This window comes from Sciurus vulgaris (genome assembly GCF_902686455.1).
Source record: "Sciurus vulgaris genome assembly, chromosome: 18".
Classification (NCBI taxonomy): Eukaryota; Metazoa; Chordata; class Mammalia; order Rodentia; family Sciuridae; genus Sciurus; species Sciurus vulgaris.
In genome coordinates, this window is record NC_136479.1 from 3,788,603 (window position 1) to 3,808,680 (window position 20,078).

At 60.0% G+C, this 20,078-nt stretch overlaps 1 protein-coding gene across 3 annotated transcripts in view; it reads left to right on the plus strand.

Annotated features, from left to right (window-relative positions):
* Positions 1-19,564, plus strand: part of MGRN1 (mahogunin ring finger 1) — a 37,188-nt gene extending 17,624 nt beyond the window's left edge. For 2 of the 3 annotated variants that reach the window (XM_079121386.1, XM_079121388.1), the window contains exons 5-17: positions 119-236; positions 4,006-4,072; positions 4,436-4,485; positions 6,074-6,121; positions 7,562-7,630; positions 8,972-9,131; positions 10,938-11,047; positions 12,622-12,687; positions 14,010-14,233; positions 14,884-15,004; positions 15,347-15,389; positions 16,526-16,624; positions 18,197-19,564. In XM_079121386.1, coding sequence (XP_078977512.1) covers positions 119-236; positions 4,006-4,072; positions 4,436-4,485; positions 6,074-6,121; positions 7,562-7,630; positions 8,972-9,131; positions 10,938-11,047; positions 12,622-12,687; positions 14,010-14,233; positions 14,884-15,004; positions 15,347-15,389; positions 16,526-16,624; positions 18,197-18,318 — 1,297 coding nt within the window. In that variant the 3' untranslated portion in view covers positions 18,319-19,564. The remainder of the gene's footprint in view (positions 1-118; positions 237-4,005; positions 4,073-4,435; positions 4,486-6,073; positions 6,122-7,561; positions 7,631-8,971; positions 9,132-10,937; positions 11,048-12,621; positions 12,688-14,009; positions 14,234-14,883; positions 15,005-15,346; positions 15,390-16,525; positions 16,625-18,196) is intronic. The other variant, XM_079121387.1, reaches the window with a different exon arrangement.
* The last annotated feature ends 514 nt before the right edge of the window (positions 19,565-20,078 follow it).

Genomic DNA, 20,078 nt, shown 5'->3' on the forward strand with positions numbered 1-20,078 from the left:
AGAGTGAGGCAGGCAGCCTTTGGGGGAGCCCTAGAAGTCCAGCGGGTGGCCCCGGGTGCAGTGGGAGGAGGGGGCGGTGTGGCCCCTGCTCCTTGGCAGTCTGCCCTCTGCTGCTCAGGTACAGCCCCAAGAGCCCTCCTCTGCAGTCTGAGACCGTCCACTACAAGAGAGGGGTGAGCCAGCACTTCTCCCTGCCTTCCTTCAAGATCGACTTCTCCGAGTGGAAGGACGATGAGGTAATCCTCGCGCAGAGCCCCACCCCTTCTCCTGGCTCCGCCCACGCTGGGCAGCCAGGGCCCTGGGCCTGTTCAGATGCCTCCCCTCCATGGCGAGCACTGGGAATGGCTGCTGGGGCCCTGTTCTCTGTGGAACACGCCCTGGGACCCAGGGACTGAGGGGCTGGAGGCCTGACGGGGCGCCTCCTGCACAGCCCTGGAACAGTGCGCCTGTGGCACCGCTGTATCCCTTCCGCCGTGTTTGTGTCTAAGTCATGTTGTGAACATCTTTCCCCGTCAGCATTTCCTGTCTCCTTCAGGGCCTTTGTGGGCTGTGACTAGCGGCTTCTCTGCCGGTTTCCCTGTCTCACCCCTCTTGGGCTTCCTCCTAACCCTTTGCCTTATTTCCCGGTGTCCATCTGGCCTGGGACCTGCTGACCCCCTCGTCTGGGGGCTTCTGTGGGATAGGATCCGGAGGCGCCCTCCAGGGCTGCTGAGCCTGAGAACTCCAGCCTGATTCCTGCTGGGACGACCGCCTGGGCTTTTTCCTCCCTGGGTGGCCGCGTTCCCTGAGAAAGATCCCTTGTTCTTGCGTTAAAATTAAATGTCTCCCTTAGACCCTTGGAGATGGCAGCAGGCTGTCCTCCCACCATCGTGCCTGGTCCTAGGCTTCGAGTGTCTTGCAGGTGACCCCCAGCTGTATGCCAAGCTCTGGGCAGTGGGCGTGTCTGGGGGGTCAGTGTGGCCAGTCTGGCCATGAGGGGTCTGTGAGGGCATGCACAGTGCCTGTAAGCTCTAGTTGGCCAGCAGGAGGCAGGAGAAGGGCCAAGGCGACTGCTTACACCTCCCCGGTGGTTGGATTTTAGCTGACACCAGCCTGCACGGCTGTCCACACTTGGGCTGCAGAATGATGCAGGTCGTGAGGAGGCTTCACGGAGCCTAGGGCCCCTTAGCCCCAGGGTGCTGAGCACACAATTGGATTCCAGCCCAGAGGCAGGTGCAGGGCCGTGTCCACCAAGCTCTGCTTTCTGGCTCCACCACCTACAGGAACAGCTGCCCATGCTTGAACTCCTCTTTCGTGGGCAAGTCCTTGTCAGGGCCTCCCACCAGGGCAGCTCTGGGACCGTGGCTCCTATGCATGAAGCAGGCTCCCCGAGGAGCCTCGTGTCATGGCTGGTCACTCTGGAGCAAGGCAGGAGCCTGGGAAGGAAGCTCCCTCCGACTCTGAGCCTAGACTCCCAGGAACTGCCCGCCGGCTGGGCTGGGGTGTGTGATCACGTCCACTCCTGGCCTGCAGCTGCTTCCGCAGAGCCCTGCCCAGCCTCGTCCTGTGCCGTCCTCTTGGCCACCCACCACTCCTTTTCCTTTCCACTGTAAGCCATCCTGCTGCCCTGACCAGAGGCGGCACTCAGCTCCCGTCACCGGGTGAGCCTCCTGTCCTGGGTCCCAGAGGTCACAACCTCTGCATTAGGCCTGGTCTCTGTCCCCTTGTAGAAGGGGAGCTTAGGCTGGGGTTGAGGCTTGCTCACGGTGAGCAGTGAGGACCCAGCCTCCTGAGTGTGGCCCTGGGCCAGCACCTGCTGCTCCTGGGCCTGCTGCCTCACCACCTCCCTGCTGCCCCCAGCACCTGTGTCTCTGACTGGCCGCCTCTGTCTGTGAGTGCCTTGGTCCATGTCCCATCAACCCCACCTGGCCAGAGCCATGGCTGTCCTCGGGAGCAGTGTGGAGACTGGGCCTGTGTGGGCTTTGGCAGGTTACAGGCTTATCCAGCTGAGGGCCGCCTTCCGAAGGCTTCTCACGTGGGCAGGGCAGTTCAGGGGGAAGCTCGGCCTCTGATGCTGGGAACCCAGTGTTATCCATGTGCTGAGGGAGGCTGCTGGCCTTGGGCAGGGGCAGCCAAACCACCTGGTGACATGGTGTCATCACTGGGCGGCGTGCCGGGCAGCCTTGGCAGCCAGCCTCCTCTGCAGACGGCAGGTGGGCATTCTGGTTACCTGGATGTCTTTGGGTCCCCCACCCCAACTGCTTTTCTTTCCCTGCCTTCTTTCTCCTCATCTATATGTTCAGTAGGAAGCTCTTTGTGTTAACGAATTTGAGGAAAAACCGTTTCCCTCTGTTTCGTGAGTAGCATCAACATCCACTCTGCAGCGTGGGTCCCGTGGGAGGACTTCACTTGCACGGTGTTGAACCGCATGTTTGGAAAACAGTGACCCATTTCACAGAGCAGGAAACTGAGGCTCAGAGAGGTAGAAGGGCTGAAAGTGGCCGTGACACTGGATGGGAGCGCTCCCCACTTCATTTCCTACCGCCCGCTTCACCAGGGCACTCCAGCAAGGGATGTGGGCCTGCGTGTCCTGCGCCGGGATCTGCAGGTGCTCCTTGGCCAGGGCTTGTTCTGGAATGTCTCTGGTTTACAGGGAGTGACCTTAGGGTTCACACAGCCATGGACTCCCATGGTCTCAGGATTACAGTGCCAGGCCAGGAGCAGCTCTCCTGGGACGTCCTGCAGGGCAGGGTTGCTGCAGCTGACTCTAGGCCTGTGCCTTCTCCCCGGTGGTCCTGGCTCAGGGAGGTTGGCTCTGGTTTCCATCCTTTTTTCTTCCGTTTCTCGCAGCTTCACTGTGATGTAATTCACGTGCCACATAGTTTGCTTGTTCTAACATTCAGGTCAGTGGGTTTTGGCATATTTAGCACTGTACAGTCAATATCCATCCTTTAGTCAAACTTTTTTGAGGACAAATATTAAAATGCTCATGTCTGCTGCTTCTCTGTGCCAGACACCGAGGGGCAGCATGGAGACTTGGTAGGCAGAGCCCCATCCTTTGCATCTTCCATCTAGCAGGACACTGGGTACCCTGAGGACACTGAGGATGACCCCGTGACCTCATACACAGGTCTCCAGTGACTAGAGAAGACAAGAGCTGAGAATGTGTTCTGGGGGGGCTGCCCACTTGTGGGGGCCCAAGCAAGCCTTTCCTGAGACCCAGACTGGGGTGGACAGCAGGGTACAGGGTGAGGGCCCAGAGCTAGAGGGCACAGGTGCCCATGAAGAACGGGGCCTGCTCTGGTTGAGGCTGCTGTGGTGTGTAAGCTTGGAGCTGGGCCTGAGCTGAGTCCCTGGGGCTTGCTGGCTAAGGGGCGACAGCTTTACCTTGAGAGCAGTGAGGAGGTTTCCTGACCTCAGATGGCCACACATCTCCTTCCCTCCCCTCCCATCATGGGTGGGGGCCAAGCCAGGCACCTTTCCTCCAGCACCTAAACAGTGAACCATGACCCAGCACCTCTGTCCACGAAATACACCAAGAGGACGGGAAGCAGGGCTCACAGCCGCAGAGCCCACCATGGCCACAATGCAGAAGCAGCCCATGTTGCCAGCAGTGGATGGATACGCAGAATACAGTCCCTCCACACCTGGGAACACTGTGCAGCCGCAAAAAGAAGTGAAACTGACTTGTACTACAATGTGGCTCTTTAGAAGCATGTGCTCAGGGACAGAAGCCATAAGTCCATGTGCAGGAAGCGTCCAGAACTAGCAGAAGCAATCCACACAGACAAGTGGATGAGTGGGTGCCTGGGGTGGGGCAGGGGGGTCACTGCCTATTACAAATGAAGTTTGGGGAGAAGAGAAAGTTCTGGAAGTGGACAGTGGTGATGGTTGGGTGATGCTGCTGTGTCCTGGATGCCATTCCATCCCACGTCCTCTGAACTTTGTCTCGCATCACCCTGCTCACCGGACTTCTCTGACTCCCTGGCCATGGTCCTGACCATTCTTGCTTTCTTTCCTCCTCAGCTGAACTTTGACCTGGACCGGGGCGTGTTTCCAGTGGTCATCCAGGCTGTGGTGGACGAAGGAGATGGTGAGTGGGGTTGGGTGGCTTTTCTTCTTCCTCTCCTAGCATGTGGGCCCTGCAGGGAGGAAGCTGCTTCCTGAGGCCCTTCTACCCCAGTCAGTGAGAGGTGTCCCTTCCAGAGGTGACAGTGTGTCCACGTCCCTACCTGAAGGCTCGGGACCTTGGGGGAGCTCCAAGGATAGGATGGGCTGGGATTCGGGAGCTGCCAGGGGAGGCACAAAGTCCCTGGCAGAGGAGGGTGAGGTGGGCACAGGCCTCCAGGTGGCACACCTGGGGAGGGGCTGGTTGGAAGGCACCATAATGGGCGGGTGGGGCGCATTTGCCCTGACGGCTTTGTCCTCTCCTCTCTCTTCCTTCTCCTGGCTTCAGTTGTGGAAGTGACTGGCCACGCCCATGTACTTCTGGCTGCCTTTGAAAAGGTAAGTGCCATCCCAGTCGCTGACCCCAGTGACCTGGGAGCTGGGGCTGGGGTGGTCTTCTGAAACCAGAAGCCTGACTGGGGAGTCAGGTGCAGGGAGCCAAGGGTCAGAGCTGGGGCAGGTGGAAGATGGCCCAGCTCTCCCTCAACTGCCAGGAGACCTGTTCTGAGGCTGAGCATCCCCATTGGCCGACTTTTCAAAGGGATTTGGAGTGGCAAGGGAGAATGTTCTAGATTGAGGCCAACCCTCACTTCCCACTAGGATGTGGAGAGATTGTTGCCCTGACCCTTTCCCACCAGGCCCAGCGTCCTCAGGTGTCACCTGGTACCTGTCACATCCCACCTGATGCACTGACCCTTCCTACCTGGCTTGCATTTAGCCTGATCCCACAGGGCCGGGCAGCCCTTCCGTCCTTACCTGATTGGTGTCTGAGTCAGAGCTGTGGTTCGTGGTGTAGCCCAGGGCTGGGCTCCATGCACAGCACGTGGTGATGCTCTGGAGGATGCGGGTGGACCAGGCCTGCTGCCTCCTATGAAGCCCTGCGTGGCTTGCTTGCAGGTAGAAGGCATGTCCCTGTTTGATAATGACCCAGTGGACCCCGCTCTCCTCCCGCCCTTCAACCTCAGCACTCTTAACTGTGGAGTGTTCCAGCACTGGCCTAGGGCCCTGGTGGCTTGCTGGGTCCTTTCCCCTGGGTGGACCTGTAGCCCCTGCTGCTTTCAGTGCACAGCCCAGCTCCTGTGACCTGAATCTTTCTGAGGTTCCCCAGTGCTCTGCACAGCTGGGCCGGGGACCCCTTAGACTTGTTCCTCGAGCAGAGAGGTTGGGTCTGCCGTCCTGGGCCCAGGGGTGCAGGATGCCCACGTGCATGCCCAGACAGAGGTTGGCCCCCTCTGTCTCCTGCACTGGACTGGGCAACTGTGCTCCCCAACTCGGCCTGCTTAGAAGAGGTGGTACGCATGTGCGTTCTCTGAGGAGAGAACCATCTCGGGCAAGTGCTCCATTTTGAGCTACTGGTTTAGAACCTGGTAAAAACTGCTTATTTTGTAGTCCTGCACAGTAGACATTTCCATCAGAACCACCAGCCTTACCAGACAATACTGAGTGCTGTCTTGGTTGACTTGGAAGGTCAGGTGTAATTATTGTGGTTTCAGGATCTCAGATCTGATGCCTCGATTAACCTTGTCCAAGCTAAACAGCATGTCTCCCTGGACACCGCAGGTTGCATTTGTTCCATTTTGTTCTTTTAGTGGCTCCCAGCTGTTCTGTGTGTGTGCCTGCGCTGCCTTCCAGACTAAACCAGGCCCTTTGAGAGCAAGAGCCTGTCTTGATTTTGTTCTCTTGAGTGCTTTCTGGATGTTGGCCATGGCTGAGAGGTCAACCTGGGGAGAGTTGGGGTCTTTCAGAAGGTTCTCCAGGTACTTTTGAAGCCAGGCCTGAAGGCCGCAGTTGAGAGGTCTTGGCCTGGCTCCTTGGCCATCATGTCTGCCTTGTCCTTGGCTGTGGGTGTGGGTTGCCAGGGAGGCCTGCAACTGGCTGGGCAGCATGGTGGTGGCTTGGCCAGGTAACCTGTGTCTTTCCCCTGCAGCACATGGACGGCAGCTTCTCTGTGAAGCCGTTGAAGCAGAAGCAAATCGTAAGTGTTAGGCTGTCACCGCCCCTTTGACTTGAGAGGCATGCACACTGCCATCCAGGGTTGTGGGCTGTTCCTCCTGGACTGCTGGGCTCTGCTTCAGGACGTCAGGTTCATGCATGTCTCCAGGGGGTGGGGGTGCACACCCACTGCCTACCATAGCCACTCTTTTGTTTGTTTGGTGGTGCTGGGGATCAAACCCAGTCCCTCAGGTATGCCTGGCAAGGGCTCAGCCTCTAGCCACACCCCAACCCCCATAGCCACTCTGATGAGCCCTGAGTCTCGTTGAGTTTGAGCGGTGGTGCCCGTAAAGCAGTTAGTGCTCAGTAAGCATGTTCTGAATGGAAGGATGGAGGGGAAGCAGAGACAGACAGACTGCAGCCTCCTTGCTTTACAAACTGCAAGAAATGTGGCCATATTGGGCAAAGACTTGGATTGACTCCTTCAGCTTCTGACAGGAAGATGGAAAATCCCAGACAACTGCTGTAGACCAGTGCAGCTTCTCTTTAGCGTCATTAATTTCATGGTCCTTCTCTGGTCAAATTATCCTTAAGCACTGTGAGGTTTAGTGGAGCTGGGGAGTTCCCTAACTGGAGCTGCAGGAGAGACTCAGACTTTTTTTGGTACCGGGGATTGAACCTGGGGGTGCTTAGCCACTGAGCCACATCCCCAGCCCTTTTTGTATTTTATTTAAGAGATGGTCTCACTGAGTTGCTTAGGGCCTCACATAAGTTGCTGAGGCTGGCTTTGAATTCCCAATCCTACCTTAGCCTCCCAAGGTGCTGGGATTATAGGCATGTGCCACTGTGGCTGGAGTCTGCTTGCCGAGGCTGTGGTTAGCAGTTGTCCTATGTGTGGGCACCAAGGCCTGTTTAAGTTGCAGTGTGGAAATGGGGTTTATTAGCTTCCAGAAGGTAGAGTGACCCTTGTCAAATCCCAACCCTGAAGATGTTGCATGAACCTGACACCCAGTGGGGGTCAGGGTCCTTGTCTTGGGTGAGCTGGCTGGCAGGGCCCTGGCACTGGTGAGCAGCAGGACAGGGCACCACTTACAGAAGTTGGTTTGGTGTCTTAGAGACCAGAGACATTTTCATGTCTCTGGAAGGAGATTCAGAAAGCAGTAGCCACATAGGCTGGTTGCTCTTGCGGGCTGTGGATGGATGAGTGAATCCAGAGTGGCTTTTCTCTGGTGGTGGGTTAGTTGGGAGGCAGCGTGGCCCCAGGCCCTCAGCCCTCCTCCCTGTGCTGCTAGCTGGACTGGGCATGTAGCAAGTTTCCTGTCCATCTCCTGGCATTGGCCCACTTCCCAGGGGCAGGTGCTGGACAGGCTCCACAGCTGCACCTGCCTCTGGGATCTGAGCCTTGGAGGCAGTGTGGGCCCAGAGGGTACAGGGGGCTCTGGATGGGGCCTGGTGAGGCCCAGCATACCTTCTCTGCCCCCAGGTGGACCGTGTCAGCTACCTGCTGCAGGAGATCTACGGCATTGAGAACAAGAACAACCAGGAGACCAAGGTGTGTCCTCAGGGGCGGGTGCTCATGGACTCCATGCTGGCTACCATGCCAGAAGTCCACTCACTGGGGACGACTTGTGGGGTCTCCCAGGCCTGGCCGAGGGCTGATAGAAAAGGGCCAGTCCTTCCTGCCTTCCCCTGGTAGACCTGAGCCCCTTTGACCATCCACTCCTAAGGTTTATGGAATGTAGTGTCCTTTTTCCAGCGAGTTTGCTGGCTTGTGTAAGTCACTGTCCTGTCCTCCGGGTCAGCCTGGGATCCAGGGGCCTGCCCCTCCTGCGGCCTGGGTATGGAGATGCTGCCTCTGGGCTCTTTCCTCACCACCAGTGGTGAGCAGTGCTGCCCCCTGCTGTCCTCTGCTGCCAGCCCCATGCCTCACAGTGCATCCTGCACACCAGTGGATGCCCTCCAGAGGTAGAGGCAGCTCTGGTGGCTGCTGAGCAAGGTCCAGAGGGTCAGCGGAGGACTGAGGAGCGTGAACTTGGGACCTGGTTGCCTTTTTATTGTTTTTATCTTTTATTATTATTATTTTTTTGGGTACTGAGGATTGAACCCAGGGGCACTTAACTACCAAGCCCTCCCCAGCCCTTTTTAATTTTTAATTTTGAGATAGGTTCTCACTAAGTTTCTTGGAGTCTTGCCAAGTTGCTGAGGGTGGCTTTGAACTCACGATCCTCCTGCCTCAGCCTCCCAAGTGGCTGGGGTCGCAGGCGTGGCCCCTGTGCCTGGCCCCTTTATTGTCTCAAAGGCACAGTGGCTTGAGTGAAGTGGCTGCCTGGTATCAGATTCTCGCTGACGGGCGCATCGGCTAGGCCCGGGACAGCAGGGCCTCCATGCTGGGAGGACAGGCCGCCTGGCCAGGCCGGCTCCACTGAGCGCACACCGCTCAGCCTTTACGCCAGGGCTGGATGACTTCCCATGGGCCCTTGGTTCTGTGGCAGCCGCCAGCATTGTGGACTCGGGACGGCGGGCGTGGCTGGACTCTAATGAAGACTCAGCCCACGTGCCGCTTTTCTTGCTGAAACCTGCCGTTATGGATCTAATTGAAACATTGCCAAAAAGTTCGAACTGTTGGATCGTCCTTACCAAGTGGGTTGTTGCATTTTCCAGATGCTGTACAGCACAGCTCTTCAGGGTTTTCTCTTTGGGTCTGAGAGCAGGAAGAACCAGTTCTAGAGTCCCCAGCGTTCCCATGGTGAGCATGGTGCCTGCTGTGGCCTCCATGGCTGCCTCCTGCCTCTGGGCCTTTCTTGGCCACGGTGGCCCCCAGGGCAGTGAAGGATGGCTGGTGGCCCAGGAGGGCCTGTAGAGGTCACTGACCTGCAGGCCCTTGTCCCTGCAGCCCGCAGACGATGAGAACAGTGACAACAGCAACGAGTGTGTGGTGTGCCTGTCAGACCTGCGGGACACCCTGATCCTGCCCTGCCGCCACCTGTGCCTCTGCACCTCCTGTGCCGACACGCTGCGGTACCAGGCCAACAACTGTCCCATCTGCCGACTGCGTGAGTGCCACCCAGGATCTACACCAGAGGGCCATGGAGATGCAGGCTGCCCCGCCGCAGCAGGCTGCCCCGCTGCAGCAGTCCAGGGCCAGGGTGGTCAGTGGGCTGCCTGTCCCTTGCTAAGACAGGAGAGCAGCACTCGACCTTCAGGCAGGGCGTGGTCGTGGCTGTCAGCAGGTGATGTTCATGCCCACTGGGACATGCTGCAGCTTCTGGCATGGGGCCACCCAGATCTGCAGTCTGTCTCCAGGACAGAGTGGGGGCCAAGGGCCAAGCATGCCTGGGCAGAATTGATCAGTGAACAAAAACCTTAAGTAGAAATTATTTTGGAGAGAGTTAGAAGGAGTTACAAATGGAAAAGTGTGCTGGGTGCCCGCCGCCCTTTTGGGCTCTGAGAGCTGCCCGTGGGCACAGCGGGGAGGAGACACAGGTGGTGGGGGTCCTGCTGCCAGAAAGCAGCAGCGTGTCCTGGTGCTGGTTGTAGTGAGGGTCCTCGTGGGAGCCAGGCTGCGTGGACGGTGCCCCTGCAGGCGTGTGCGGCAGCGGTTCCTTGGGACTGCGGGACAGTCTGGGCACATAGTTATGGGGGCGAGGCTGCATGGCCTTGGGGTTCCAGAGCACAGGGTGCGCCCCAGACCAGGAGCCTGTAGGTGGATCGCACACAGCTCTGTCCGGTCTGGTTAAGACTGGGCAGGCAGCATGAGGGGCCAGCCTAGCCTGCCTGCAAGCCCCTTGTGGCCCAGAAGCAGACGTGTTGGGGTCCGAGTCTGCCCTGTGAGTGGCTGTGTAGTCTGCAGCACCCGAGGAGGCTTCCATGAGGGCTTCCCCTTCTGGAGCAGCCCTGTCAGCTCACCTTCCCTGTGTCCTCTGAGAATCTGGCTTCCCAGGACACCCAGCAGCTCAAGGCTTCCCCAGGGTTCCCACAGGGCTCAGCCAGAGAGAGGAGTCCCAGTGGCTGGTGGGACTCAAGCTGGAGCTGTGTGCTGGTGTCCCTCGCTTGTCCGGGCTTCCTGGGGCTTTCTAGGGGTCGGAGCATTGTCCAGAGGCTTGGGGTCAGGAAGCAAGAGCAGGCCAGCCTGCACTGGGTGAGCTGGGCAGGGCCCTGGTTTGAGGGGCCAGTTCTGCCTCACATGGAGCTCAGTGAACCCCTTTCCAGTTCAGAGCCCATTCCCTGGGCTACTGAATCTTGGGTGAGGTGGGAGGTAGGAGACCTGGATGCCACGGGGTCACAAAGTGAATGGAAGGAAGGTCTCCTCTCTACACGAGGCCTGTGTCCATTGGGGGTGGTCAGGAGATGGGGGAGAGGAGAAGGGATTGCTGGATGCACCTTGTCCGGTGGTCGAGTTGCCAGGCTGCGTCTCCGAGGAGGAAGCCTTCCGTCCCGTCCTTTGCTTTTGCTTTGCAACCTGCCTGTCCTGGTCTCGTGGCCTACACTCTTCTGGCCTCTGGGCCATTTCGTGGGATGAACCCGTGTGCTCTCCCAGCTCCAGGGGGCTAGTCTTGCCTCTGGATTCCCCTTGGGACCTGGTGAACCTTCCCCGCAGCCTGGAAGCCTGAGTTGCAGTCCCAGCAACTGGCTGTAGGACCTGCAGCGCTTCATGGCTCTTGGCCCCCACCACTCAGAGACTCCACTGGCCCTTGCCCCTTGGCAGTGCTGTTGTGGCCTTGTTTTATCTCCCTGCCTGTGGCCATTTGCTAAGGGTCTGTTTAGCCCTGATGGGGACTGCTGTGGGGCATACCGGGTGGGGTGCCCGTGTCTCTGTGCTGCTGGTGTGCTACCTGCTTACCCGAGTCCCTCTGCCACAGCGTTCCGGGCCCTCCTGCAGATCCGGGCGGTGCGCAAGAAGCCGGGGGCCCTGTCCCCTATCTCCTTCAGTCCTGTCCTGGCCCAGAGCATGGACCACGACGAGCACTCGGTATGTGCCTCTTCCTGCCCTCCTGTCTGTGTGGCCCCTGCAGAAGGCTGAGTGTTGATGGGGGCCAGGGCAGGCTGTGTGAGCAGCCACCACCTCGTCTGGGTTCACCCAGTGCCTGACACTGTCCCAGGTCGACACTCTGTCTGCTTCTCAGTGAGCAGACGGTGCCATTGCCTCACAAGACTCCACAAGGCAGTGCAGCACAGCTCCCGAGGGGCCTTGGCAGATGGCCACCAGGCTCCCTGCACAGGGCTGCGCAGGGGGCTTGCCTCAGACCTGAGGAGAAGATGGAGAGGGACATGAGGAAAGAGGCCAGGGACGGGGAGAGAGCAGTGGATTCAGAGCGACTCCTCGGCAGACGGGAGAGATGCAGAGGCCTGGGTGGGCTTAGGAGAGAACACAGGCAGCCTGGGAGAGAGGGCCGCCAGGCAGAGCCGCCCCTGGGCTCCCTGCTGGTTTGAGCCCCTTTCCTGACTATCTACTGAGGCTGTTGGGTCCAGTGGCTTTGAAGGCCCTGCCTCTTGTTTAAAAAAAGGGCAGTAAGCCCAGTGGCCCTGCACACCCGCAGGATGAAGTCTCTGCTCCAGGAAGTTCCTTGCAGGCTTCCTTAGTTTGCATCAGGCTCTTGGCCTGGGCCTAGCTGACCTCTCTGCGGGAGGCAAGGTGTGTTTGTCCACATTTCTGAAAATTGGGCTAATATTTAAAAGCTTGGAAACTTCCCTTAAACCCCAGATTTTTGGCTTCTTTTTGAAAATCTGATGTGTTCTGGCAGCTGCTGCAGAAGTGTGCTGCCCCAGAGAGTCCTGTGTCACCAAAGGCCACCCAGCCCCCATGGGCTAGCCTGGCAGTTCTGCCTCCAGCTTGTCCAGCATGGGCTTCACAGGGCTGGTGTCTTCAACCAACCCCTGGTTGGTTGTGGGGGGATGAGGCCTCTGCCCTTTGAAGAGGGCGCCTCGTGTGTCAGAGGGTTGACTCACACCCAGTGGTGGCAGCTTGATGCTTGGTTTTGCACCCCGCCCCCAACATTCTGCCCTGGTGGCTTAGGCTCAGGCAGGTCCCTTCCTGTTCCCTCTTACCCTTCATGAGTCAAGGTGCTTCCCAGTGCAGGGCTGCTGGGGCGACAGCTCTCACCCCCGTGTCTCCCAGGAGCCCTTCCTGTGCGGGGTGAGGGCCCACGAGAACCTCCTCACCCCTGCCCTTCATATCATGCTGAGAAGCCCAGGCCTGACATTTTCTCCAGGGAGTAGTTGAGATCGTTGAGGGGTGGAGTGCCCAGCCATTCTCACGCCCCTCGGCCAAGACCTGCTGCCTGGGCGATCTAGGCTGTGGGTGGGTGGTGCTGGGGACGGGCAGGCCCCACCCCTTGCTGCTCTGAGAGGGCCAGCTGCGTGGCTAAGTGAGTCGGCAGACTGCCCAGAGCCCACATCCGAGCTCGCGCTGCGTGTGGTCCTGAGGGTCCTGTGAAGCGCAGGGTTGCCTGGTGCCTGGAGGACAGCAAACCAGAGGCCCTGCCCACCAGCCCAGCGCCGTTCAGGGGGTGGTGGTTGTAAAACGTATGATTTTTATCTTGACAGTGTCCCTTTAAAAAATCAAAGTCGCACCCTGCCTCCCTGGTCAGCAAGAACCCTAAAAGGGAAACAGTAAGTGTGCTTGGTCCTGGGACCGCCCGCCCGCACCTCGCTTTAGCCGGCAGTGTGGGGAGTCGCCCACCCAGGCTCAGGTGTGATGAACGCAGTCTGTCTGGTCGCTCTCCCCAGTCCCGTGACCCTGGCCAGGAAGGGAGTTTTGTGGAACAAGCAGAAGCTCCAGGTCTGTTGGCAGAAAGCCAGCCTGCCCGCCCGGTGACGCGGCCAGCCCGCGCCCTTCCTCCAGCTTCGCCCGCCTCTGGCTCCCCAAGGCCCCGTTTTCCTTTTTTTCTTGCTGGCAGTGGAATGGATGTCAGAGGTGGAACTAACGTCGCTGCTGTTTTTTGCAGACAGTTTTCCCTGCGCATGCTTCTTGGTCTTGCATTCCCTTGCTCTCTGCCCCTTGGATTTTGGCTTTTTGGGCCTAGGACTCTGGTTTTCTGGCGTTTTCCCTGCACCCCAGGGAACAGGCAAGGGGACTGGGTAGTGGGTGGCAGCTGGACCAGGCCTCTACCCAGAGCCTTCCCATACCTGGGCAGACCCAGTCGAAGCCCATGGACCCTGGGGTGGCTTAGAGGGGTGGAGCAGCCCAGAGGGAGTCTTCCTTTCTGGAGTGGCAAGGAGCGCAGGGCAGTCCTTACTCTAAGTCGCAGGCACGTGGGAGCAGGGAGGACAGAGGTCCGGGACAGCACAGGCCCAGCCCTCCTGCCGCCCTCTCCTCTCTGCCGCTGGCGTGGCAAGCCCGAGGGAGGGTCGCCTGGTCCTGGGAGAGCGGGGGAGAGTTGCTCCCCTCTGAGCAACCTGGTGGTCCGACCTGCTCCCTGGCCCCTGGCCTTGTGGGTTCCACCCGCGGCCAACAGGGGGCGATAGTGGCTCTTGCTACAGGCCCCCACTGCCCAGGGTGGGGCTCCTGGAGCCAGACCTCCCGGGCGGGGCGTGTGCAGCGGTCTCTGCCCCTGGCCTGGCTCGCCCTCCCGCTCTCCAGCCTTCCCCTCACTAACCCTTCACTCTCCCGCAAGGCGGGAACAGGAAGCCAGGCCGAGCTAGCCAAGGGTGGGGAGCCCTTGTGGGTGCCCTGCACCTTCATCCTGGCCGCTGACATGGGCATCTGTGTGTCCAGGGTGTGAGCCAGCTCTGGCTGATGGCCGAGGGAGCCCTAGGCAGCTTCAAGGCTGTGAGGGAGGGGACCTCGAGTCCCTGAAGGTGGAGCAGCCAGGAGAGGGTCAGCAAGGAGGGCATGGAGTAGAGTGTCCCTGGGAGAAGCCCGGTGTCTGGGGCTTCATGGCCGCGGGCGGGGTGCCTGGCCGGCCCCTCCTCACCTGTCCTTGTCCCTGCAGAGCTCGGACAGCATCCCACCTGGCTACGAGCCCATCTCCCTGCTCGAGGCACTCAATGGCCTTCGTGCTGTGTCCCCGGCCATCCCTTCAGCCCCACTTTATGAAGAAATCACCTACTCGGGTGTCTCAGACGGCCTCTCCCAGGCCAGCTGTCCGCTTGCTGGGATGGATCGAATTCTGGAGAGCGGCCACCAGGCCAAGCCCAGGAGCAAGTCTCCAGACAGGTGAGCCAGGCAGCTGGCCTGCCCCTCCAGGAGGGTGCGTGGGTAGCACAGGAGGAGCACCAGGTTTGTCTATGTATCATCTGGCTAGTGACCCAGCAGAACGGTGTCTGTCGTCCTCGCCACGCACTGCCCTCTCCTTCAGCAGCCTGCAGGGCGTGTGCCCTGTTCTGCCCGGGATCCAGGGCTTTGTGGCTGGTCACTTGGGCATATCCCAGCACAGTGGCCAGCGGTGGCAACTGGTGCACAGCGCTGCTGAGCCAGCGGCCATGGTCCTTTCCCAGGCTGTGACAGCATTGGCAGTCACAGGCACAAAGGGCCTCCAGGCAGCCATATTCCTTAGAGGGCCAGGGAGATTTACAGGCCTGCTGCGCTGGTGGAGAGCCAGGCCCACACCCTCCTGTGGCTTCCTACCTGTGTCAGTTCTCATCTCCCGTCTGTGCCTGCATCCCTCCAAGAGTCCCTGGTGACCTTTCCACACTGGCCACGGGGCTCTGCTGGTGTAGGTGTGTCCCGGGCATCTTTCCCACTTCCTGGCCTCACCCAGTCGGTGTCAGGTTGGGGCATCTGCAGGCCCAGTGTGGCTTTGTTGGTGGGCATACCTCATCCGGCTGTCCTCCCATCCACCCACCTTCCCTCCCCTCTGTCCCTAGCACCCTGCGGTCCCCATCATCCCCGATCCACGAGGAGGATGAGGAGAAGCTCTCGGAGGACTCAGATGCTCCTCTCCCACCCAGTGGTGCGGAGCTGGCACTGCGGGAGAGCTCCCCCGAGGTGAGGCGCCTTCCCAGGGAAGCCTGGAGAGGAGGCTGTAGCCGGGACCCTGCCTGGCCTCCTCCAGTCACAGCACCAAGCCTGAGCCACTGCCCCTGCCCTCCTGGGCATTGCCACACTGCCAGGCTCTGGCCAGGCCGTGACCCAGCCTGTGGGATGGGTGCTGCATGGGGACTTGACCAGGGCTGGTAAGAGGCACACGAGAGCCCCGGCACCCACCGCGTCTCGGGTCCTGAGCAGCTGCAGTGTCCCCACTGCCCCACTCTCCCTGGCATCCCGTGCCGCATCTCTTGGCACCAGCCTTGCCACCGAGTTCCAGGCAGCCTTTCCTTTATCTCCTAGAGCTTCGCAGCAGAGGAGGTGGATGCATCCTCGCTGAAGCAAGGTGAGCCCGCCTCCCTCCGCAGCCCAGCTCCCGCCCTCCCGGAAGGCAGGTCTCGGAGCTGTGCCGGAGCTGTGCCTTGCGGTGTCGGCCAGCCCCTGCCGCGCAGTTTCCCGCCTCCCCCCACAAGACCAGGAACAGCCACTGTTTCCAGCCTAGGTCTTCTGGCCAGCCAGCCGCCAGCATGTGGCAGGGCTCCTGGGCAAGACCCGGGCAGTCCTGGGGGCACATCAGCTGCCTGCCACCCCTCTGCCCTTCAGAGTGTATCCTCACCTCCTTCAGCAGAGGTCTTAAGCACACGGGGGGCTACTGAGACCCCGGCCCCTTGGGGAGCAGGGAGGCTGCACACACGCTGAGGCTCCGAGGCCACCATGTACGGCTGTTCCTCACCAGCCTTGCTGCTGGACAGATGAGGAAAGTGAGGCTCAGCTGGCAAGAGGGAGGCATGAAGCCACTGAACTTGGACATGGACGTGGCCAATTGTAGGGTGAAGGCCCCAGAATAAATCAGTCACCCTTGGGCTGACCCGTGCGCCTCCCGGGAAGCCCCGCCCGCCGTGTGAGGCTCACTGTGGTTCTGGCAGCCCCTCCAGCCCTCCGGGCCTTGCCTCTCTGTGTTTGGTTTGGAAGCTGCTGGTCTGAGTGGATAATTAGCATCCACATCCCACCTGGTGTGACCTCAGCTGTGGGACACCGAGTGTCCTGGGACAGACAGCATGGGGGCAAGCCCTTCTTGCGCCAGAGGATACTTGACCACCTGAGAAGTGCAGATCCCAGACTGAGGAACCGAGGGCTGTTGTGGCCACAGGCCTCAAGATTCCCCTGTGAGGGCCAGGCTGTGAGCTCACTGCACTGGGCAGCAGGAGCCATGGCCCTACGGCCGCCTGCTCTTCAGCAGGGTTGAGCAGGGACAGCTGACACTCATTTCCAGCTGACCTTGTTTTTGAAACATGGGTGTGTGATGTGTGTCACACAAACACAAGCGCCCATGTAGCAGGAGAGGGAGGACAGAAAAGGAAAGGCAGTGTCCACCTTCAGGGTCTGGGGAAAGTGAGGGGACCAGGATGGTCAGCCGTCGCACAGGCCTGGGGTGCCAGGACCCACCGTGCGGTGGTCCTGACCTTGCCCTCCACTCTGCAGGGAGCCGGGTGCCTTCCATTGAGGACGTCCTGCAAGACAGCAGCCCTGAGCACCAAGGCTGCAGCCAGCCAGGCCCTCCTGCTGACATCTACCTGCCAGGTACTGGCCCTGGGGTCCTGCCCGGCCTGGGGTGGGTCCTGGCTCTGTCCCCAGGGGGCCGGAGCCTGCTTTGGTACCCCCTGCTTTGGTACCTCCTGCAGTCCCCAAAGCAAGAGTCTGGCCAGGCCCAGGTCTGCTTGGTGTCCTGCAAGCTTGGCGCTCTAGAGCAGGCCTCTGCCTGAGGCCCCTTCCAGAGCACTCAAGTGGGTGCACACAGTCCTTTCCCTGTTTGCCTTCTGCTGAGGACCAGGTGGTCATCACCAGTCCTTCCCAAGGGCACAACAGGCCCTGGACCTGGTGCCAGGGAGCCATTGGCAGAACCTCTGCCCTGCAAGCTGCGAGTAGAATGCAAGAATGCAGGGGCCTAAGGCCATGCTGGGTGCAGGGGTCCAAGCAGAGGGCCAGGCCACCCCCGCCTCAGGGCTGCCTGGGCTACCTGCCCAGACAACGCAGCATGTCCCCAGCCAGGGCAAAGAGCTGGCGGAGTCTTGATCCTCCCTCTCCTTTCCCAAGGCCCAGGCCCTCAGCTCAGCGCCCCTGCTCTGCTGGGATCCACTTCAAACCAGACCTCCAGAGTCAGGGGTGGAAGTGGGGCGCTGAAGCTTCTGGGCTTCTGGAGCCAAGATAAACAGTCATGTTGCCTTCAAAGATGTGGCTCCTCTCACGTGCAGGGAAGCCCGTCTGCCCGCTCCTGGCCCAGCACCTGTACAGCTGTCTTCCAGGGTGTGACACTCTGGCTGGAGAGGGCCTCTGATCTCCACCCTGCTTCTGTTTACTCTTACTTTTTGGTACCACGGGTTGAACCCAGGGGTGCTTAGCCACTGAGGCACATCCCAGCATCAACACTGGGAGATGCTGGTTGGGTGTTGCAGCTGAGGTCAGCCTGCAGAAGTAGGGTGCCCTGGTTCAGGCGACCTGCCTGGGACAGCAGTTCACTGCTTGGGGCTGCATGGCAGGGCTGTGTCCTGCAGGAAGCTGCAAGTCCTGGAGACAGTGGCTCTGAGGCAACCTGTCCAGGCACCCCTCTCACATGAGGGGGCTGTGCCTGTCATAGGCACCTCTGGGGCACCCCAGTCTAGGGACAGAGTGCCTTGTAGCATAGAGGAGGTGACATCCCAGAAATGAACAGCATCCTCTGCAGAAGGCAGGTGGACTCCCAAGGACTCGCTTTGCCTTGGGGAAGCTGCTCACGAACTGCCCAGGACACAGCTGCTCCCTGCTGCTGGCCCTGAGGTTGGCTGAATTCTAGCCTAGCCCAGTTGTAAAGCTCAGCAGGACAGCGTCCACTCAGATCTGGGACGTGCTGGCCAGGGCAAAGCCGGGAGACCCCCCGGGGCTAGCAGCTCCACTGCCAGACACTCAAGGTGATACCCAAGGGGGCCAGGCCTCACCCACTAGCTGGGTCTGAAGGTTCCCCCAGGTCCCTGACATGGCCACTTGGCGTGCCTCTACTGTTCCCACCAGACTACAGTGGGGACAACGGAGGGCCCTGTCCTTTGGTGACTTGATGGTAGCAGGTAACATGGGGCATCAACCAAGTGTGACCACACCTTCCTGTGCTCCTGCCCACAGGATGGTCCACGTCCATGGAGACATCCTGCAGCCTCGGCAGCCTTGGCACCACTGGTCCCCCGTGGCCTCCACTTGGTGGCTCCAGTCCTGACCCTGGGACCACTGACCTGACCCCACTCTGAGAGTTAGGCCAGACTGACAGCACGGAACCCTCAGACTCTGCCTAGGGGCTGCTCTGGCCCCAGCGTGATTCCAGTCTCTGCTGTCGGCATGACTCATGGCCACCAGGCTCTGAGGGGCCATGGTAACCCTCGATCAAAGAGCACAGTGACCTGTCCACTCTTCAAACCCTCTTTTTCTATGGTCAATATGTTTGTAAATGGTACAAAATGAAGGACAGTGACTTTCTATCTGGGCACTGGCCCTGGGAGTTCCCCAAATGCCAGAGTCAGGGTCCCTGAGCACTTGGCAGACCAGCAGAAGAGAACGGGTCTGCGGGTGAAGTGCCGTCTTCACAGACGTTCTGGGGCACGGTCACGGCTGACAAAGGGAACAGCGCCTGTCGGCCCACCCGCGTGTCCGGGTGGCAGCCTGGCTCTTGCTGCTGCTGTGGCAGGGCCCACTCTGGGTCCCCTGGCACTGGGGGCCTTGCCCAGCGTGCAGCCTGGGAGGCTATGGGCAAGGCAGGGGCTGTCCCCACCGTGGGGTGGTGCCCTGGTCACTGTGCCCTGTGCCTTCTCATGTCCTGGCTTGCTCCCCTCAGATGTCCCCACATGGGGGCCTTCCTGCTCAGCCAGTGGCACTGCCCACCCAGCCACCAGGGAGGGACCTGAGCTGCTTCCTCGGCTGCCCGTAGGAATTTAAATATCCCTTTGCATCTGCAAGACTTCCGTAGCAGGACCTGCCGGGGGAAGGAGGGCGTCAAGGGCCCAGCTGTGACGCTGTGCTTGCAAGCAGCTTGCAGCAGACGGGGCACCTGGTGCCAGTGCCCAGAGCAGAGCTGCCCAGTGGGCCTGGGGCCAGTGCTCTTGCTGCTCTCCTGGCCCAGGGAGCTGCCCTGCCGCTGACCCAAGGGAGGGACCGAGGCTCGGGTGCTTGAGCCAGGGCTCTGCCCAGCCAACACCTGGGGGAGACCCAGCAGTGGTTGGTCATTCTTTCCAGCGAGCCTGTGAGCAGAGCTCTCCTGCCACCCAGCTTCGTCCTGCCTGCTGTCTGCGCACATGTGCACACACGTGAGTGCATGCACACCAGCCCACTCCTGACCCTGCCGGTGTCCTGGTCTCTGCCCATTGATATTGGTGCCAGTTCTTTGAAGGATGGGGTGCACACTGGCCTGTCTTGACCTCAACGTGCTATTATTTGATGTACCGATTGGCATAGTTTTTTGTTTTTACTGTTTATTTATAGTAATAAAATCATGCAGCAATACCCTGTCCTCGCCTTCCTCTGGGCACAGCACCGTGGGCCCGTGACAGGACACTGGTGGCTGCTGATGCCTGTGGCCCTGCCTTGCTTCTCCATGGGAGGCAGCGGTGACAGGCTCCCGGGCACTGACCTGCCATTGCTGGCCCTGGCTGGAGCAAAGGCAAACTGCACGGGGAAGGAACCCCAGCCCAGCTGTGTGAGCTGTTGCTCCAGTCCCTGTCCCCTTGCCTGATTCACGCCCCAGACGCTCACTGGGCACTGCTGTGTGCCAGTGGGTGGGGTGATGGGATGATGTCACATGGGGCCTTAATTTAACCTGGCAGTCAGGGAGGGCTTCTCTCGGGACACATTTAAACTGAGTCCTGAAGGACAAGGAGGAACTGGTCCTGGAACAGTACTCCAGGCCACAGCACAGCAGGTGTAAAGGCCTGGTGCAGCCCCTGGGGACACACCAAAGGCGCTGCAAAGTGGCTGGAGTTTGTTTTTTGGTAGTGGGGTTTGAACACAGGGGCGCTGC